Source organism: Thermobia domestica, chromosome 15, assembly GCF_964235325.1.
Source record: "Thermobia domestica chromosome 15, izTheDome1.hap1.1, whole genome shotgun sequence".
In the NCBI taxonomy this organism is placed as follows: Eukaryota; Metazoa; Arthropoda; class Insecta; order Zygentoma; family Lepismatidae; genus Thermobia; species Thermobia domestica.
In genome coordinates this window covers 195,948,675-195,971,849 of record NC_137468.1, presented here as the reverse complement: position 1 = coordinate 195,971,849, position 23,175 = coordinate 195,948,675, and the positions used below count along the sequence as shown (strand labels likewise).

Here is a 23,175-nt window from a genome sequence, read left to right as displayed (position 1 = left end):
GGAAATTCCCGCAACTGAACCCACAAAGCATCGAAAATGAATACTTCAACAATAAAACTATTTATTTTACGCTGGAGGATATTTCATTTCATTTTAGACATTTTGAAACATTTACTTTATAAAATGTGAATTATAGGCTTATCTTTGTTAATTGTTTTAAATTAATTTTCGGAAAAGAACGGTCTTGCAACAAGTGCTCGGGTAATTCCCGTAATTGAATGCACAAAGCATCGAAAGTGAACTTCAACAATAAGACCATTTATTTTACGTTGAAAAATATTTAAGATATTTTGATGAATTATGTCTTCGTTTTACATTAATATAGCTGTTTGGTATTCATATTTGGCGAACGTCACTGAGGCTCCTAGGATGATTCGATCTACATTTGTTCGTTTGTCTGCCTTTACCACACAGCAGGGTTGGCTGGTTTAAACCAAGGTTTAAACCAAAAAACGAAAAATGTTCGTAAAAGTGTAAGTGTTTGTAAAATCTTGATGAACACACATTTGTGGGTTATCACGTTTCGCTCCCGTATATTATTCGTAATATATTCAGACTTAAATTCCCCATTCATTACTCAAAAAGATTATACTACAAAAGCAACTTTTTTTTAATATAAGTTTCTTCAGTATTAATGGAAGTTTCGATGTATAGTAAAGCAAGCTGCATTTTCAGGGAAAACCCATCGTGAAAGAAGTGTTCGGGAAATTCCCGCAACTGAACCCACAAAGCATCGAAAATGAATACTTCAACAATAAAACTATTTATTTTACGCTGGAGGATATTTCATTTCATTTTAGACATTTTGAAACATTTACTTTATAAAATGTGAATTATAGGCTTATCTTTGTTAATTGTTTTAAATTAATTTTCGGAAAAGAACGGTCTTGCAACAAGTGCTCGGGTAATTCCCGTAATTGAATGCACAAAGCATCGAAAGTGAACTTCAACAATAAGACCATTTATTTTACGTTGAAAAATATTTAAGATATTTTGATGAATTATGTCTTCGTTTTACATTAATATAGCTGTTTGGTATTCATATTTGGCGAACGTCACTGAGGCTCCTAGGATGATTCGATCTACATTTGTTCGTTTGTCTGCCTTTACCACACAGCAGGGTTGGCTGGTTTAAACCATGGTTTAAACCAAAAAACGAAAAATGTTCGTAAAAGTGTAAGTGTTTGTAAAATCTTGATGAACACACATTTGTGGGTTATCACGTTTCGCTCCCGTATATTATTCGTAATATATTCAGACTTAAATTCCCCATTCATTACTCAAAAAGATTATACTACAAAAGCAACTTTTTTTTAATATAAGTTTATAACTGTTTGTTTTGTGATTTTTTTGTAGTTGTTATTATTGTTATGTAATTGCAATCAAAGAAAAATTCTAAATATTTTTTCGTTTCAATGTTGCTATTGATAAAATACATCGAAATGCCGTACTTTTGTGTGTGTGTGGGGGGGGGGTGGTCATACAGACCACACGAGAGGCTTTTAGTGAAATGAGAAGTATCTTTGGTATCTATTTATGTATAAATGAGTCTGAGCCAAAGTGGACTCAAATAATTCGTACCTTTATTCACTTTTCTTACTGATATGCAAATTAAGTCGTCATATTTCTTTAATTTGCAGCAATAAAAGTCGTTGTTAACTAACTTGAACTAAATTAGTTCTTCTGTACTCCGTAGTACTTTGAAATTATCCATATGTAATTCTGTGTAATGGTTTCACTTGCGCAACTGTTTATCTTTTTGTCCTTCTGAAATGACTCTTGACAGTTATGTTAAGAAGCATGTAAAGATCAGTAAAACTTTTTTTTTTTTTTACGTATCGCATTTGTGGCCAATTAGTCCTGGTTCCGAGTTCAAATGGAGGACAATTTCTCTCGGATGTAACTCGAGAAGCAGTTTTTATTCCGCTTTAAGCTTATGTGACCCCTTCCAGCGTAACCCGGTTGTTGCATAATAACATCAAGGCAAAACAAACTTATTTCTGTCCATATATGATATGAATATATAGAGCAAATTATTTAAACCAAAGAAACCTGGTTTAAACCCAAAAAACCTGGTTTAAACCAAAAAAACCGTTTTTTTTTGGTTTTTTTAAATAAAAACCATGGTTTTTGCCAACCCTGCCACACAGTGTTCAACTTTCGGTCTTTTAAATTTTCAGGATACAAACCAGAGACACTTAAAATTTTCTGTTTAGATTCTGGCAGCATACCAACGTAAAATTACAAAATGGCGCGCTTTTTTTTAAAAAAAAAAAAATAGCTTATATCCACTGGCGAAAATCCCGGAGGGATGATGGGGACATATCCCTTACAATCTTGGAACTGTCCCCCTCAATAATCCGATTGGAAATGTGTCTTTTAGGAAGAAATGTGATGATTTGTGTCCAACTGTCACAAAGGAAAGTGAGATGAAATTGATACCTCCCAGAATAAGCCTCAAATCTGACCGCCTCCCAATGCTGAAGACAACTCTGCTCCCCTGCCCATGTTGTCCCGGAGTCCAACACAGGGGACATAAAATATGACGATATTATTATTATTTTACAACTTTAAAATCAGACTGGCAACATTGAAAACTGTTAACAGGGAATTATCATATTCGGATCATCCCTTGTAAACAGTTTTCAATGTTGCCAGTCGGATTTTAAAGTTATAAAGCAATAATAATATATTTTATGTCCCCTGTGGCGGACGCTGAGTCTGACATGGGTAATCCTCCCCAGCATTGTTTTTCGCCTTCATAAATATTTTGCACATCGCATATTATATATATATATATAATATACCGTCTTACCCATCTCCCCAATGTTGAAGACATTTGCGCCGCTGTTGATATCACGCTACAAAGCGCAATTTTAGGTCTTTCAAGCTGAAATTTTCAAAGTAGAAGCACAAGGGAGTAAATTAACTGTATATATTTTGGCGGCATTAAATTTCAAAATGGCGGCCATTTTTCAAAATAGCGAGCATCCATGCTACAAGGTGCAATTTTCGGACTTTTTAAGTTGATATTTTGAGGGTAGAAGCACAAGACCTTCTAAATTTGCTGTATAGATTTTTTCGGTGATCCAATATAAAATTTCAAAATGGCGGCATTTTTTTCAAAACAGCAGTGAATAGAAAGTTATTGCAAGTTGTGACAATGACACTCATAAAATGTAAATCATATTTTAACATTTTTACCCCAAAGAGATTGAAATATTTCGAAAAAACCCAATTAAACCCGAAAAAACCCAATAAAACCCGAAAAAACCCACATGGGCCCAGGTGGGTTGGGTTTTTTCAAAAATACCCGGGTTTTTTCAAACCCTGCATACTACTGAAGAAAGAAAAAAAAACAGTTTTCCACTGCATGCAACTAATTTATTCTTAAAGGATTACTTTTACATTGCTTTCTCTCACGCGGGGTTGAAATTTAAGGTAATCACAAAATGTATACAAAACACATGTATATTAAATTTAGGCTTGTACACTGTAGTTTTGGTTTTTGTACTGGTATATTCAAATATTACGAACTTTTCCTAACTATCGCACTTGGTATAGGCACTTACTCACTTGCAACCGGTATGTTGTAAAACGAAAATGCCTGACACTTTTTGCATAATGCGATAATGAAGATGCAGATCACTAAGGATCAGCGAATCAAAATTTCCATCAAATTTTCTCTTTTATTCAACTATTATAACGTTGGGAACATTTGAGATCTTGAATGAATTTGAAATGCTGTTATTACATCACGAATTGCCTACACAGACTATATACTCTGTAGTTTACTAGTATAGATTGTTGAAACACGCAACAAAAAATAGACGCCTAATCCTCAAGGAACCTCAAGTATAAAAACTAACATTTGATGGAAACGTACATAACATACAGTTGGGATATAAAGATATAACTTGAAGTTGGTTCAAAGGTGGTAGTACGATCCCAACATTACGTTCGTGTGTGACACCGAAAATGTTACATAGTGTTCCAAAAGATACATTGCTAGTATTAATAGCATGTGTAATAATCCCGAGCGGTCACAAGCTGTTGTTCAATTAGATGGCCGGTCGTTGAGATTCTGGGCTATGGGAACCCACGGTCGCTGGAATCTTGGCATAGCTGTGTGATAGTCTTTGCCGGAGACCAGCTGGCGGCCAAACGCATCCCACCACGTTCCATGCTCACTTGATAAGAGCAGATCAGAGTGGAAGACATATACCGAAACGAGCAAGCTGGGTTATCCTGGCACTATGGAACGCGGGTTATTTTGCTGGAAGATGGGGTTCAGCAGTGTCTAGATCTACTAGCAGGAAAGGAATGACGAGATCACTAATTAACAATGCACTAGCCACCAGGGTTGTTAGAATTTACCAAAATACCTAGTGGACTTTTTTGGTAAAACCCAAATTTAAAAATAAATAAAGCCCAAAAAATCTATAAATAAATAAATAAAACCCAAAAAAGTCTATCTCCAAAACCTGGATTGAAATGACAACCTGAACGTAATTACAATTACTATCTTCAATCGTGTTTCTTAGTACATCTAATTTCAGAATTGGATGGTTTCAAACTAGTTTCAGAACTACGTATTTATCAAGAGATCTCTAGAACAGAAAGTCAGGAAATAAAATATATTTGGAGATCATGTGTAAGGAATTTTGTTCCCGCTCGATCAAATTCGCTATAACGGTGTTCAATTGTAATCTACAACAGAAAGCAATGCGACTACATTTCCTATCGCTTTTGACGTACATATTTGCTTAGAGCACAAACAATCAAATATATTTCTCCATGTGTCAATTACAAATCGAAAACGCTTCACTTAGAAAAGGAAAATGCTAAGGATACCTCTATTTTCGCAACATTATAGTTGGATAATTACAAACATACAAACAAACAAACAAACAAAAGTTGCATTATGATAATCATAAGAGACGAAACTTTTTCGTTAATGTGATATGTGAGAAACATAAAAAAAAAAAAAAAAAATGCGTATATGTTTCAGGAAACCTCAAACTTCGTTTCAGAGCCAGAAATCACGTCTATATTATCGAGAATTTTTGCAAAATTAGGAATTACTTGTGATAAATGCGAATGAAAACGAAAAAGTGGAATTCAAGTTAAATATTGCTAATGATAACTAGAAAGCGCATTTCCAACATTATGTAACTTTAAAAATTGCATTTACGAAAATGTTCTGCGAGTTATCTGATCTGTTTCCCTTTATAAAGATGTAGACATCAAGAAAACTGAACTGTTGTTTAAACCCTTGACTGTGTTTAGTGGTTAAAATGTTCATGATCTGTTGTTTGGTTACCGTGAATTTAAAAGTAAGGTTACTGAAGTTCTCAACAACAGCGAGGGTAAGGAAGTTGACATTATATCATTGTTAAACAGTTTAAGAGTTAACCACAGGTTTTTTGCTGTCAGCTCGTTACGTTCAATATAATTGCCAGTCTCGAGTGTTGATGCCGAGAGATTCTTTTCCAAGTATAATGTGATTGTTAGGAGAACAAACTTAAAAGAAGAATTGGTAATGTGTTGCTTCCTTTAACTAAATATGAGGTTAGAGGAAGTATTTAAATTTTTGCATTTATTCTAAATTTCAGTGAATACATTAGCTAGAATGTGCACCTAATCAAGGTATATCCTCATTTTTGTATTAGATATACACCTTACTACCAAAAATATACTGTTTACAAGTTCCATAATTTAAAAAAAGTGCTACATTTGGAAAAATAAACACAACATAAATCCGAAAATTGTGATAATTAATGCTACAAAGTTTCAAAATTGCTGCAACAAAGTTTCGTCTCTAATAATCACAAATATAATAACAAATAAAGATGATGGTCTCTTATGATAATCACAGGCTTTCCAATGCTAATGAAATATATATATATATATATATATATATATATATAGGAAATCACGACGAAAAAATATAGGTTGTTTCGTGAGGCTGTGAAAAAGGAACACTTCAACATCCCAATAGGTAGAAATAATAAATAAAAAAAAATTACGTGGAAATTACACCAATTGTTCTGAACATACATTCTACTATAAATATAATTAAATGAGAAATTATCTCGTTGAAAAATTGTATACGAGTTTCTTAGTGTTCTCATATGTAGCTTAACAGTACTAAGCTACGACCATTAAGGAAAGTGTAAAAAGGCTCTGTATCAGAAAATCAGTGTTTGTAAGTATACGTCTCCAAGATCTAAATGAAATGTAATTTAAATCTAAAATGTAAACATTCTGCAGCTTGCGTTTTTAAGGTAAGATTTGACTATGTGTAACATATTCTACAATTATTTGCCTACAATTAGTGTAAAAAGCACTGATACACCTAAATAAATTAATTATAAGTCTTTAAAATCACAACTCCATAGAACTTTTAATGAATATGACGAATCTAGTTTTTGTTCCATTTTGTAGGTGTATGAATACTTTTTGCGCTAACTGTATACTGTTTGGTGTAATTATCTTTAGACAATAAGCAGAAAAGGACGAAACACAGAAGAGTCTCCATTCAACCACCCTACTGTGGAGACAAAAGGCCCTTCAACCACCCACACCGTATTTCCTTATGTTATTTTTAAAAGTGGAAGTAGCAATGACACAAAAATATAGGGTGGTTCGTTAAAATATAGGAGTTTATAGGAAAAGACGCAAACCTATAGGAGCATTGGAAAGCCAGTAATCACAAATTAGTCTTTTTTTAATAGTATAATTTGACTCAAGGACACTACAAATGCTTCACATTAAAAAAGAAATTACCGTACTAAAAATCTACCTCTCTTTTGTCTTGGTACACTTGGCACTCACATAAAACAGGGTTGGCAAAAACAATGGGTTTTATTGAAAAAACCAAAAAACCCGTTTTTTGTTTAATTTTTTTTTTGGGGGGGGGGGGTTAAACCAGGTTCTTTTCTGTTTAAATAATTTGGTCTATGTATTTATATCACATATGGACAGAAATAAGTTTGTTTCACCTTGGTGCTATTACGCAACAACCGGGTTATGCTGGAAGGGCTCACATAAGCTTAAAACGGAGTTCAAACTGTTTCTCGACTTACATCCGAAACAAACTGTCCTCTATTTGAACTCGAAACTGGGACTAATTGGCAACAAATGCGATACATCTGCCGACACACTCACGAAGGACTCCTGATACGCTGTACTGATCTTTACATACTTTTAATATATTGTCTAATTGTCAAGAGTCGTTTCAGAAGGACACAAAGATAAACAGTTGCACAAGTCAAACCATTATACCGAATTACATATGGACAATTTCAAAATACTGCAGAGTACAGAAGTACTAATTGAGTCCAAGTTAGTTCACTACGACTTTCATTAGTCCAAGTTAAAGAAATAAAACGACTTAATGTGCATATCAGTTAGAAAAGTGAATCAAGTTAAGGATTATTTGAGTCCACTTTGGCTCTGACCCATTTACACATAGATACCAAAGATACTTCTGATTTCAATAAATGCTTCTCGTGGAGTTTGTATGACCCCCCCTTCCTCCCCCCCAAAAAAAGTATGGTATTTCGATGTATTTTATCAATAGTAAACATTATTAAAACGAAATAATATTTAGAATTTTTCTTTGATTGCAGTTGCATAACAATAATAACAAACTATAAAAAAATCACAAAAGAAACATTCATAAACGTATATAAAAAAAATGCTTTTGTAGTATAATCTCTTTGAGTAATGAATGGGAAATTTAGGTCTGAATATAGTACGAATAATATGCGGGAGTGACACGTGATAACCCACAAATGTGTGTTCATCATTGGTTTAAACCAGTTGTTTTTTGAAAAAACAGCTGGTTTAAACCAGCCAACCCTGCATAAAAACGAACAAGAGTAGCATTAAAAACGAGATCGGAAAACTCATGAATTCTTGCGTATCTGGTGAAGTATATGACGTATGGTAAGATTATCGCATGTTACAAAGCTGTTTCCCCCGTAAAATCTTTTGTAAAAAAACCAAACTGGCAGCTGACAATGAGATTTTAAAAAAATCCCAACATTTTAGTTCTTCCCAAAAAAGAACCAACTTTTCAATTATAAAAAACGTTCATTTAATAAACCGTTCTTTCTACATCTCCGGCTCCTAATGTTGAGGTACTATCCCAGTATTTGCCTGGGGTGTTTTGAGGAAAATTAAAGGAATCTTCAGTCAGTGCGGCTGGTCCAGAGATTTGAATCCTGAGTTTAATTCGGATCCTATTCTACATTACCTAGGTATATAGAATTACTCCCTTCTTTGTTCGTCTAAAAAATTATGCACTTCCTTCTTTCTAAAAATCGAAATACAAGCGAGTGCAATGATGCAAAGTGTGTCCCAAGGAACGCGGATAGAATTCACGGATTCTCTTTGGGGGACATGGGAATATCATTGTTTCACGTGTGCAATACAATATAAATGTTGAAATGGTATTTTAAGTAGCAATATGGCTTTAAACGTGCGTACAAAATTTAAGACAACACAATTTTACCAATTACAATCCACTGAGCTAGGTTTATTCACAACCTTGCTTGCCACGCTTCCCTGAATGAAAACCAAAGGCGAGTGAGAAGTTTGCTGCCACCAAACCAGAATACCAGGTCTGATTTCTCTTTGTCGAGTGCTATCACCCTTCACTTTCACGTCTACCAACATGCATAAGGACATCAGTATGTCAGAGAGATTGAAAGAACTCCTCTGCGAAAATCGCTGCAGTTCATTTACCTCGCCACTGTACTCTCTGCACACTATAGAACACATTCTTGCAGAACAGGGTTGGCAAAAACTATAGCTTTGGTTCAAATAATTTGCCCTATGTATTTATATCACATATGAACAGAAATACAGTATGTTTGTTTCGCCTTGGTGTTACTATGCAACAACGGGGTCATGCTGGAAGGGGTCACATAAGCTTAAAGTGGAATTCAAACTGCTTCTCGGCTTACATCCGAGAGAAATTGTTCTCCATTTGGACTGGAAACCGGGACCAATTGACCACAAATGCGATGAGTCTGCCGACTCACTCACGAAGGAATCCAGACACAAATACGTTGTACTGATCTTTACATACTTGTTAATAATTGTCAACAGTAATTTCAGAAGGATAGAAAAAGATAAACAGTTGTTCAATTGAAACCATTATACAGAATTATATATAAATCGGAAAACTCCTGCCTTAGCCATTGGGAAAATCCTGTTATTACTTTAAATGCAAAGCAATAACGAAAAAATCCTGTTATTGCTTGGCATGTAAAATTTTATGATCAACGTATCATGATCAGTACGCTAAAACTGAGGTATTACAAATTTAGTATGTAAATATCATTCAATTAAATTAAAATTGAAAGTCCAATCCAAGCTAATGTTGGAAGCTACATAGGCAGTCGATAAATTTTGCCAATTTCTATCAATATATTTGAGCAACCTTGGTTTCTTTGCAAAACAGGCATTCAATTTGGTTTCATTTCGTGTGTTTAGACTTAAAATCCTTATGTAATACCGACGTAAGAAGAAGACTTTCGCTTAAAGTGACATCCGAACCGCTACTTAGTTTACACTAGAAAGAAGGGTTGTGGTTCGACCGAGAATTCAACATGGGACGCCTTCATTAAAAGCTGCAAATGGTTTGATATGTGGTTCATACGATTTAAAGCATTTTTTTTTTAAAGCATGTTCGGTCATTTCTTAATATATGCACATGAGCTGTGAACCTAAAGTACCGATAAACTTTCTTTTCTTCCTAGTTTTGAGAAGCAAAGGCAAAAATATTTCTACGTTACTTCAAAACACGTAAATTCGTTTCAAGCCCAAAATGAAGGAACGTCATCACCACGGCGAAAAATGCACTATAACGTCATACCCTCTGAACAGACGAAAAATCATTTAAGAAGTAGCATATAGATTCTGGGGGGACAGCATTTGTGCCAAACGGGTTAATAAAGTCATTAATCTCTGGCACCTAACTTGAAGTACCATCTATCCTAGTATTTACCTGACATGCTTCGAGGGAAATTAAAGAAATCCTAAGTGAGGACGGCTGGCTAATAGGAGTTTTTATTCCTATTCAGTATTACATAGAATTACTCACGTTTTTGATACTTCACAAAATTGTCTACGGGAATACCATACTTTCATTCGAAATATGTACACCGTGCTTGTGGGTTTTCTCGGGGTTCTCCCGTTTCCTCCCACTTTCTTCATTCCACCATTTCACTCTTGTCTCATCATCACTGTCTCCTTTAGCCAAACCGGCATAACCGTGGGACGTAACACTTAAAGATTTCATTTCATTTCATTTCGAAATATGTACAATACACTATGAGTGCAGATTTTAATGTACGAACAAAATTTCACACAACTCAATTTTACCCCATAAAACATACAAGTTCAACGATGCACAATGTGAAAGGATCACCACTCTGTAGAATCTTCCTTACTTCCTGATAGTAAATGATATTCCATAGTAACTAAGTTCAGTGATGCACGATATAAGAGAATCACCATTCCGTGTCTCCCATACTTCCTGATCTTAAAAATCTATATACCTTAACCAATTTTAGAGCTTTTTCCACCCCAAGCCTGTTTCTCGCCTTATTCCGTATCAAACTGAAAGCGCTCGGGAAATTCCCGAAATTGAACGCACAAAGCATCAGAAGTGAATACTTCGATAATAAAACTTTACTTTACGATGGAAGGTATTTAGTTCCATTTAAGACATCTTGAAACATTTACTTTATAAAATAAGAAATATATCTGTTTTAAATTAATACATTTGGTATTCATATTTGGCGAACATCACTGAGGTGTGGCTCCTGGGATGACCCAATCTACATTTGTTCGTTTGTCTGCCTGTACCATACAATTTTCGGTCTTTTTAAGTTGAAATTTTCAGAGTAGAAGCACAAGAGCAGTTCTAAATTTTCTGTATATACAGGGTGGCCCAAAAGTAGGAATACACCCATGCATTGATCAAGTATAACGTTCTAGTGTATAGGGTTATTTGCTTCTGCTGTTCCAAGCTTAAAGTATAAGTAAAAAAGCATTAACAATAAATAATAAAGAAACCAGCTCTACCTGTTTGATAACAATGAAATACAGTGAGTTGATCAGTACGGGACTGTATACCTACTTTTGGGCCACCCTGTGCTTATAAGGCGCCGATCCAACGTAAAATTTCAAAAAGGTGGCCATTTTTCAAAACAGCAGGTATCCACGGTACAGGGTGCAACTTTTAGATTGAAATCTTGAAGGTGGAAGCACGAGACATTCTAAATTTGCTATACAGATTTTCTCGGCGATCTAATGTAAAATTTCAAAATGGCACGATTACTATTTCAAAACAGCAGCGAATAGAAAATTGTGACAATTCTGAAATATAAATAATATTTTAACACTTTTACCCCAAAAGACGTTGAAATATTTCGAAAGAAACCCATATGGGCCCAGGTGGGATGGGTCTTTTAAACCCTGGTGAACGGTGTCAGAGATATGGTGATAAAGTGAGTCAGTTTGGTTCTATATAAATTCTAAATACTGAATTTTCATTGAGTGAGGGTTCAATCACCTCACGTGAGTGAACGAGGCATTATGATATATGACAACAAAGATATCCATTCTAATATTTGAACATTGGATTATCCAACTCATCATTGAAGACTACGATACAGTCTAGTGGGTTTAAACAGTTGAACACCAATTTGAAAAAAAGAAAAACAATGTGAGCTGAACGTGGAAGGAATTTATAGCCTAAAGCTTATTCAAGGAATGTTCGGTACCTCATGTTTCATAGTATTGGTTAAAGAGACTTGGAACATCCATGCGGCAGAAGAAAAGTCCATGTCAACTAAGCTGTTTTTTAATGTCGTTGTTGCTTATAAGGCTCATTATCAGAAATGCAACTTCCTTGTAAGTAAATAACACTATATCTAAGAACTAAATTAAATTAATGCAATAAAGGGAATACGCATGCGTAGAAAGTGGCTTTGACCCACCTTAGGCGAGAATTACAGTTTACAATACGGCCGCGTGCGGGGACTATGTAAAAGACCGACACGGTACCAGTGCTTCTCGAAAGAAGCGCTAACCGACAGCCAATCATCCGAAAACTGGAGGAATAATACCATTCTGCAATGTTTACATCAGGATCAGGCAGTTCGTTGAATGAACTTTAGTACTTCGGGCATCATACGGTACGTTCCATACGCAGCCCTAATTGTATCCTTTCGCTTTTGAATTTCAACATAACCGCAGTTTCATGTATGCTTACCGTAGTTTCCTTGGAATGTTATGATCCAACATACAGGTTTGTAATTCTTTGTATATGTGCTGATCATTACCTAATACACACTGTCTACATTAGGTTCTAGTTAATGCAACGAAAACCAAGGGCTACTACTGTAATTACCACACAATTTTATTTTGATCACGACATTACATACTGGCAAACTGCTAACTTACTGTATTACTAAATTCATATCTGCTATTAACATCTATGATCGAAATGGAAAAACAATAACATATTTTACAAAATCCCTAACAGAGTGATTAAGTGTTACACTATTTCCTCTCTCACTGCGAAAGGAAGCCAATCCATACGTGAATATCGTGACAGACACCTTGCAAAGTTCACATTAATCCCGAGAGCTAACCCCGTAGGACTTCTAAGAATTCATAGCACTTAAAATCTCAGTTCTCAAGAGCTACAAGCACTTTTGTCTTACATTTTTTATTTATCAAGTTATTTGGCACGTTCCATACTAATTTATAGGGCACGCCCCTATTAGAAAACTTGTCTTCGGAAACCAATAAGCCCGTCCCGCATTAATGATATTATATATATATATATATATATATATATATATATATATATATATATATATGTGTGTGTGTGTGTGTGTGTGTGTGTGTCAAAAATACAGAAGACTTGTGAAATAATAGAAAGCAATACGAAGATCACTCACCTTGCAGTGTGGATGCAAGATGAGTATATTTTTTATTGTATATGTACGGTTCCCAAGAGCATCAATTAGTAATTACACTGAAAAGCAATGTTTACTTACTAATCAGCCACTTAAGATCCAGATCAATGCTTATGCAGAAGAATACTTTGGTATAAGGGAAATTTATGGAGGACTACTTAAGAAAATAACCTATTATGGAGATAATCCAGACAACGCTAGTTGACTGAAAAGATACGTGCTAAAGGCAATAATAACTTTTTGCCGAAATATTCAGATTTACATAATTTTGGGGTAATCTCACTAATCGACGCTATAGGGTACATCTTGATATATAACAATCCAGTTATCTTCACGCCTCCAGTACATCTGCAGTTTAGTTTTCAATTAACAGCACGTATTACGGACACAAAAGTAAGTCCATTATTGTTAGAAAAATAATTTTAATGGACATTGGTCTGCTAAGAATAATCAAGAGGTCAGGAAAATTCTTCATATTAGATATATAAACATGATTGTTTGGAATATTAAAAGAAAATGGCCATCTGCATGCGGTAAATCCTACGTAGCTCCCAGAAAAAGCATGTCCATCAACGATCAACATAAATTCTTCCATTGTCCGTCTCCTTTATCTTAACCGTTTTAAATTAGTTATATATATATATATATATATATATATATATATATATATATATATATATATATATATATATATATATATATATATATATATATATATATATATGTAAGGTAAACAACAGACTTTCAGTCCAGCAACTACAGCATCAGCCATATTTATCCTAGGATCATGGTTCGCACTTCATTCTCTTCAGAATAGAACATCCTTTCAAACGGTACCATTCATATGTTTCCATGTATTAGGCGGGAAAATAATGAAAAAATGGATTTTTTTTTATACAAATATTTTTTTTTTCTCTTATATCTTTGACCCTCTGGACCCCACCTGTTTTAACGTAGAGACCTAAAACAAATCTGAAAAATACTAAGGGTTATGCTATTTGAGAATGCGTTTCCGAAGCGTTACCCCCTGTAGCGAACGTAACCAAGGTGGTTATTCGGTCATTTTACTTTCTCCAGAGCTATGAACTAGTCAGGGTCAAACTGTGAACTAGTCAGGGTTTCCAGGTCTATAAAGCAGTTCCAATACTCTGCACAAAGTATCTTCCAAGCAGCTGTTTCTTGCTAAAATCCCCTTGCCTGGCAACACGTCTTTCCTTTTTTTCTTTCCTTTAGACATCTTTTAAACAGCAGGCGGTCTATTGTTCCGAAACGCACCAAATACGCTTGAGCTGACGTTTTCTCCGCGTTTTTATTGCTTTCGCGTTTGAGATTAGCCATCCACGTTCAAATACATTGTCAGTGTATTCCAAGGGTACGCGTGGCGAACGCTTATGATTGGACATGGGCTAAGGGGTGCACTGAATGTGTAAAATTTCAATCTTCTAGGTGCAAAAGCCCGCCCGCCAAAAAATAATAAAAATAAGCGCAAATTATGACGTCTTCACACCCTGTCTCGACGCAAAAAGGCGTGAAAGCATATGTAACATGTTCCACAATGCCTCCACGCTTGGAAAAACAAGAACAGAAACTAAAGTAAAAAGCTTTATTGGTACTTTTTTAAATAGAATAATTCTACCCTATCCTCTAAAAATAGGTAACATAATTTAAAAGGATTAAGGGGATCAGTATCGGACGTACGAGTAATGCAATTTCAGAAAAGCTCTCCATACGAGAAAAGCTTCCAATTAACTCGTTCTCTACCGAAAGGACACTATCCCATCTGGCCCTTGAAAAGCTAACTTTTCTATTTTCACAGGAGAAATAAATTATACACCTAAGCCAAAACAGAAAAATCTCCTATCGGGAACTGTCGTAAAACAATATGTAAACTGCATTCTCCTTCCTGTACATGGAATTTCCCAGCAAATCATACACAATTCTACTAATCAAAAATGTCTCCCTCATAACATCTACCAAAACCACTGATAATATAAAGACATCATGTAAAACTTACCCCTCCGAAGTATTTTAATTTTGCCTCTAACTTAGAAGATACATTACGATCCTTAATGTCCAAATAAAATCTCTTCCTTGTAAGTAGCTTCAAATGTTTCCCTGTAAGAAAAAGCATTTTATAAATAAACGGAATCAAAGAAAATGGAAACAACCCCTACAAACAAAATTCCATTATACACTTCCAGAGTAGCACACTCGTACCAGTGTCCCATCTAATTGATCATAAATACTGCAAAATACAAATGATAAATCTTACGACTTGACTACACAATTGCTTTTCATTAGCAAAATAGTAAATCGTACTCACTGGTTGTGGGAAACTAGAGCCTGTCTATTCCACCTGTGCTCTCGGAAACTGTGCGAACTTCGGCTTCACCCCCGCCAACCCTCTGACTGAGAAAACCCTCCCTTTGCTTAGAGAAAAGAAGTGAATGACTTTGGCTGTGTTGCCGATTTGTCATTCAGTCGTTTGGTCTTGACGAGTGAAGATCGTAGACTACTTAGTGTGCCTAACAAGACAGAGCCCATCGAAGTCCATGAAATAATTCCTTGTGGCAACGCTTCCGCATCTAACAATTAAAAGATCTCGGCAGCAGCAAATTCTTGCTCCTCTTTCGAGGGAGGTACGGGAAACCACATTATCGATAGCAGCGCCACCAACGGCACAGTTCAAATAGAAATGCTCTACTTAGTGTTGATCAGTTTCCCTTTAAAAATACCGGCAAGGTACAAGAACACAGGTCCATGACCCAGAGGCCAAGTTTACGACAAAGTGAACTATTTCAGACTATTAACTAAGAAAAGGATCACTTGCATAAAAGCATTACTTCCAATAATCTACGTTATAAAATAACTGGGGGGCAGCCCCCCCCCCAATTTCCCAAACTACATTATTTTAAAGTACATATTATTAGAAGAAATATTTCTTCTAATAATATGTACTCTAAAATAATGTAGTTTGGGAAATTTCCCAAACTATCCCTAAATTTCGAATAATTTATTTTGCCGTAATCCATCCAACTTGCCCGAAAAAACAAAAGTAACCAGAAAACATCAATAACACCAGACAATGCAAAACAATATACCCTTTGCGAACAAATGAATTTCATAGAACACCACACTCTATGCTTTTTAAAAAAATCAAGAAATGCAACACTAAAAGCAGGACGCAAAATTTCCAAGTCAGACGCATGCGCCAATCAAAAAACTACGGTCACGTACAAATGATGACAGGTCCTCCCGCCCAGGCCTTTGGTTTGACAAAGAAAGAATTCACAGCCCGTGTTTTCTCCAACTCAGTGACAATATTATTGTCGTGTGAAACAGAAACTGCTCAGAAACCACACCTACTGATGTTATTGGTCACCAGCTTTATATTTCTAGTCGCCATTGGCGACTGGAAATTTTGCACCCAGCTACGAGAAACCATAAAATGTACGCAGTACACACGAGGTGTAAAGCAACACATACTACGTCTGCCACCAATGAACAATTCAACATCGACTCCGAAGACGAAAGAGAAACTGAATGGAATTTCGAAAGTAAAGACTGTTTTAAGATTGAAGTTCAGCGTTCTTAGTTTCGGTAATAATATATTTCAACAACGAAAAAGCCTAAAAACTGGAAGAAAAGAAGGACAATTTAGCTATTTTTTTCTAAAAAATGTTACAATTCCGATATTTTCCGTCCACATTTGGTTAGTTTAGGTTCATTTCGGTTAGGGTACATTAGTGTAGGGGTCCAGCATTTTTTTTTTTTTTTTTAAATGATAGAATTTCGCTTATTTCTATTAACCCTAGATTACAAAGCCTTCGTAAATTTTACGACGCGCCATTTGCAAAAACGATAGAACTTGAAAACCACATTTCCGAGCACTGCCATTTCCCCAGTACCTTCCTATCATAGCCGATAGATGTCATTACTAGTTTGGCAGTCGCGTAGATCGGATGTATGTGTTTCATTTGAGCAGTGCGTCGTAAAATTTACGAAGGCTTTGTGATTACGTTACTTTTTTATTTTACGTTAGAATTTTACTCTACAAGTTGTTCCAGTTGTAGTGTGTACATAGTGGTGGCTCTTTGGTTGATATATATTGTCAGTGTCATGGCAGATGCAGAAGAGCGGGAAATAGACCGCATAAGACAGTTATTGAATGAGGATTTGTCAGATTATGATAACCAAGATGAAGAGCGACATCAAGCATTATTTGTTGAAAGTGATGAAGGGGAGGAAGATGAAGTAGAGCAAGATGAAGTAGAAGATGACGAAGTAGAAGACACGGACGACACAGTCGCCGACCCTGATTATACATTAGGTGGTAGTGCATGTGCATTGGATTCTAAAGAGTCACCTGCTGAAGGATCACCTTCAGGAACGAAAAGAAAACGGAGAGAAACTGTGTATTGCCCCTTTTCTGTCCCATTATCTAATGTTACGCCCTCTTCCTCAACATCCACATCCTCCACTCTTGACTCTGTACTATCCGCCGCTGGCGCACCCCCTGCTGCTGACGCATCCCCTGCTGATGACCCCTACATTACGGTTCTTCCACAACATGTGGTACGAGCTAAAAACAATCATGTCTGGTCAACACGTCCAAGGCCACGAAATGCTCGCACTCCAGCTAAAAACATTGTAGTAAATAGGAGAAAAGTTCTAGGCCAGGCAAAAGATGCTACTACAGCACGGGAATGTTTTACTCAAATGTTTGATAAAGAAATGTTGGATAAAGTTACTCTTTACACAAATGACCAAATGAATCGAGTTAGGGCGAAATATGCTGTTCACACTAATACAACGTCTCCTGTAACTAAAGAAGAAATGTGGGCTTTCTTTGGGATATTGGTGAATACTGCTTTTTCGAAGGACAACCATTTGTCCTCCAGAGAATTATTTGACCATAGGTGGACTGGTACTCAATATAAATGTGTGATGACTTCTGAGCGGTTTGATTTTATCTTGTGCTGTCTTCGATTTGATGATAAAGCTACTCGCTCGGAACGGAAGAGAACTGATCCTTTTGCACCGATAAGAGAACTATGGGATATGTTTACCAAAAATTGCCGTTCAAAGTACAATCCAGGATCATATGTTACAGTGGATGAACAACTGTTAGGATTTCGCGGAAAATGTTCGTTTCGCATGTACATTCCAAACAAACCTTCAAAATATGGTGTGAAAATTGTAATGGCATGCGACATGGTTTACCATATGTTGGGAAGAAGACCCAAACTGGGGGATTACCCCTATCTGATTTCTTTGTCAAAGAAGTGACAACTTCTATCCACGGAACTAATAAAAATGTCACAACCGATAACTGGTTCACTAGTGTGCAACTGGCTGATGACCTCTTGAAGCCCCCATACAAGTTGACAATGATTGGTACAATCCGTTTGAACAGGAAAGGGGTCCCAAGTGATGTGCTTTCTAATAAAAAGGAAAGGCCAGTAAATAGTTCAATATTCCTATTTGACACTAATAAAACCTTAGTGTCTTTTAAGCCAACAAAGAATAAGACTAACATTACTCTCTAGTATGCATGACAGTGCACAGACGAATCCAACTACCCATAAACCTGATATCATACACATCTACAACGACACAAAAGGTGCAGTCGACAAAATGGACCAGATGTGTCAAAACATGTCTTGCAGTAGGAAAACTCAGCGCTGGCCATTGTGTGTCTTCTTTGGCATTATGAACATTTGTTTTGTAAATTCATACGTGATTTATTGCTTGAACAGTTTTGCTCAGGGAGGAACACCCAAACAACGCAAGATCTTCATGAAAGAACTGTGCATGGAACTAACAACTCCACACATGAAAACTCGCTTGCAAACACCGTCACTGCAGAGAAACTTACGTACTATGATCTCCGAGAATCTGGGAATACCTGTAAATGCGAATGGTCGCTGCCCTGCAAGTGCAAGGAAAATCTGTTCCTTTTGTCCTTCTGCCAAGAGAAGAATGACTACCAATTACTGCAACCATTGTCACAATGCAATTTGTGGGGAACATAGAGCAATGTGCTGTGTAAACTGCGATGCAGACTAAAGATATGCAAATGCTCATGGTCGGAACAGTGTTATTTGAACAATATTATGTGAACAGTTTTATGGGAACATTGTAATCAAACTGAGAAAAAAAACTTTCTTAACTTTTACAGTGAAATATTTAAAATTTTCCCTTTTTCAGTGTTAAAACCTCACAATATTTACAGTTCCACCTAAACATGTTTTCTTGCTCCATACTCAAGTGTAATATTTTTTTTATTTTACCTTATATATTCTAGTTTACAAAATATAGTTATAAAGTTAAAAAAAAGTTCATATTCAATTTTTCCTCCCCCAAACCCAGGCATCATATTTTTTTCTATTTTCCAAATACACATGTCGCGAAAATAAATTTTTTATTTTCCCCGCACTGGACGTAAATAAACAAGTTATATATATTTGTGATATAGATATACAACTGACTCCTAGATAATTTTTAGATTTTAAAAATATACAAAAATCAAGTAGATATATATAAGAACCCATCGCGTCGTAAAAATTACGAAGGCTTTGTGACGGCGTGACAAAAAATGAGGCTTTGTAATCTAGGGTTAATATTAGGTTAATTTGCATCTTCAAGTTTGCTCAAATTTGAGCTTACGGACAGACAATGTTTAGCAAAAGGGGTCCAGCTATTTTTTCTTATATAAAAAAAGTTACAATTTCGGTAGTTTCTGTTCACATTAGGTTAATTTCGTTAGGTTTCATTAGTGTAGGGGTCCAGCATAATTTTCGGTAAAATGATGGCTCGCATCGCCATTGGATCATACTTGCTACACCTGGCTACTAACCCGCCTTCAGTTTCTCGGCGTTACTGTGAATTGAGTACTGAGCTTTGATAAAGAAGCCAACTAAGCTACCAACCCATCTTCACCTATATGAACGGGCCAGCATTCTAGAACGTTCCCTTATGTTATAAAAGACGCAAGCACTTGCATCTTCAATTTCTCCCGTACTTCTGGACCCCTTCTGTTAAACATCTACCGGTCTTACCATATCAATTATAGCTAAGCATATTTATTGGCATTTTATTATATGTTTCACCAGTGTCTGACTGAGCAGGGAGAGGGGGAAAAGCCTCTTCCGAATCGAAAAAAAGTTACAACTTAGCTCATTTCTGTATTAGGCTAGAGGGAAACAATGCACACTACACGGTGCCTCTCAAATGTAACAGGGATAGACACCTAATTAATCTCCATTATAATGACACTTTGTAAATAACTTCAACGGAGACAGGCTACACATAGCCTACATTAACCCTCCACACATGTTATTGGCTACTGAGTAGCTTTCAGTAAATTTATGCTGGACACCTTAACATACAACAGAAAAGTACAATTCTAACGTTTCCCCAATACACTCGTGAATAAATATCAATTTGATTTCCGATCATTCAAAAACCAGTTTTATCTTTCGTGAGTACAAGCCTCAATTCATCTTACATATAAGCTATGGCGGTCTTTGGCGGGAAGGAAACTACTCTACTCCCGCCTTTACTGGAACAATATAAACAATAATTATATCCAGGATATACTCATCTTTATAGGTTTATACTATTATTTTCTGACTTTATGAACTTAAACGTAAGTACGAAAACTAAACCTAGTGTAACTGAGGCAATGTAACTAAATATTTGTAAGACAACTAGATCTAAAACACGCAAATATTTTGCATAATACACAACAAAATAGTCAATCAACGAAGTCCACATATTTAATTACCTCGAACAACATATTTTCACAATATTGAATAGAGATTTCCGGTGAGGAATTACTTTCTCCACTCAGTTTTAAAATTGTACAGTTCGTAAGTCAATTACACTTCAGGAGAAGAAAATTAATCCCTGAATCACATCTTTGTAAACTTTATTGACTACTCTAGATTGAAATGATCGTATTTCTATAAAATATTAAAATTCAAGCATTAACATGACAATGTTAAAATTGATTCTATTATATGGCACAGATGTTTCTCAACTAGTTGCACATCACAGCAGGATCATGATTTACAATCCAAACATGCACCAAATATTCGAAAGAAAAAGAACAAATTATTAATAATTTACATCCCTGTTTACCTTTCTCATGTTTTGTCGAAGTTTCAGCTCCATTTCCTTTCTTGATCGGCTTCGATTTTCTGTTTTTAGACGGTGATACCATGCCTCATTTCATGCTAAGAATGTTAAATTTCCACATAACAGTTCGCTTCATACCCTCTCACTACTTTCACTTTTGCATACTAAACTGTTGAATTAAAGAATTTATAATTTGAAAATATGCTTGTATTTTGTTTTTCAAAAGCAATAATGGCTTCCTTAGTACAAAACACGAACAGACAACACAGCGCTCGTCGTCAAGAGGTACTGTCTCTCTCGTTCAAATTCCATTCGCATTCTAACCGCCATACACATTTTCTTTGTGATGTTTGTGAATGAACACGATAACATATTCCACACAATTCACTTCACTGCACAATTAATATGAAATAATAATAATTAAACAGTAAACACAATTTCCATTCCTATTTTTCCTTCGCACTTTTTTTCGCGTCCTGTAAACGCTTGTTGCAGGTAAGCGTTCCCACACAAACGGACAAATTCGAAAGCAACTTCCGTCCGCCACGCTTCTGTAGACACGCGACACCAGAGCCATCAATTGGGGTTTGGCGGAAGTTTGGTTGCCACAGGCACAAGCTTATGTTATTGATTGATTCATGTCAAATAAATTGGGTTTTAGTGGTAGCAAAAAGCAAAGCATATCATAAACGTATCAAAGGAATACTCTAATAACTGTTCGTAAAAATGAGTTTAGTGCTAGATTTCAATGTTTTTATGTCAAAGCAAAAATAAAACATTGACCCAATAGTATCTTTTAAAGCAATTTGCAAGGAAATTGTAACTAATAAAAGCAAAGAAGTTCAATTTAGATCTCATTAAAAGTTGACACACATTTTAAATCCATAGAGGCCATTATTTCAAATTTAGTTACTCAAGGGGTAATTCTCCTAGGAAATAAAGTCCCATCTATTTGATTTATTGTCCTCATAAATGTCATGGCAAATTAGAACATTTATGATTCCTTGTCGCGTATTTGTGCATAATTGTTTCAAAAGTTTAAAATGTCTTTAGTAGGTTTTTAAGTACTGGCAAGCCTATATTTAACATTTTATTGAAAACTCGTATGCTAGTGTTGTGTGAATGTTTATTAAATGAATAAAACTAAACAAAATACTATCGTTAAGTTTTAGCTTGTAGCGTTAAAACTGTAATTTTTACCGAGGACTTCCCTCAAATGCCTCCACTGCTGCCCTTAACTGCGTTAAATCATCGGTAAAACAAGGCTTTCATTTATAATACTGGTGATGATAGCATCATTATAATAAACGGGTCTTAGTAGGTGTGTCACACTAATAGATCAACACAATTTTATGTATTACGAAGTCATTCAATAATTACACGCCTTCGGTGCGAGCGGTTCCGGGTTCGATTCCTGTTGAGGACACTCGGTCGAAAAAAGTATAAAATCTTCAAACCAGTCATTCTGAGTGAGGTTTTGTCCGAAGAAAGAACGCAACCCTTTAAACGGGTAGACGACAAAAAATAATAATAATAATAATAATAATAATAATAATAATAATAATAATAATAATAATAATAATAATAATAATAATAATAATAATAATAAGGATTTCCTGGCTTTTCCTCGTTCACACCAGACAAATGACGGGATCGTAAGTTATGTAAGAGAAAAGTTCCAGTCCGCTTTCTTCCTTCCCGTCATTCCTTTGTTCCTCTCCAATTCCCCGGGTAATGTGATCGCCGAGGAATGTTATCCCTCACGTGATGGGCGAGCATTGACACAGATGCCGAAAGCCCAGAAACTTAATTCCTAATCCTAATTCTCAAATAACTGCATAAATGAAGTTTTAGGTGGTTGGTAGTTCAAATATATTTTAGAAAATAAATGTCAATATAAATAATTTTAATCTATAGTGATCAGAGGATAAAAACAACTGGCTAATTTTTGAATATTTTTTCCCAATATTGTATAAGTATATGCAGAGTCGTAATGAGGCATGATTAGTGTCACACTAACGAGTTT

General features: G+C 35.5%; 1 protein-coding gene across 1 annotated transcript in view; it reads right to left on the bottom strand.

The window, feature by feature from the left end:
- The window catches only part of LOC145671789 (uncharacterized), a 90,785-nt gene extending 69,071 nt beyond the window's left edge, over nt 1-21,714 (bottom strand). Inside the window, exons 1-2 of the mRNA XM_081740998.1 lie at nt 21,153-21,714; nt 15,022-15,122 (exon numbers count right to left, since the gene is read on the bottom strand). Of these exons, the coding sequence (XP_081597124.1) occupies nt 15,022-15,122; nt 21,153-21,234 (183 nt within the window). The 5' untranslated portion in view covers nt 21,235-21,714. The remainder of the gene's footprint in view (nt 1-15,021; nt 15,123-21,152) is intronic.
- Between the last annotated feature and the right edge of the window lie 1,461 nt (nt 21,715-23,175).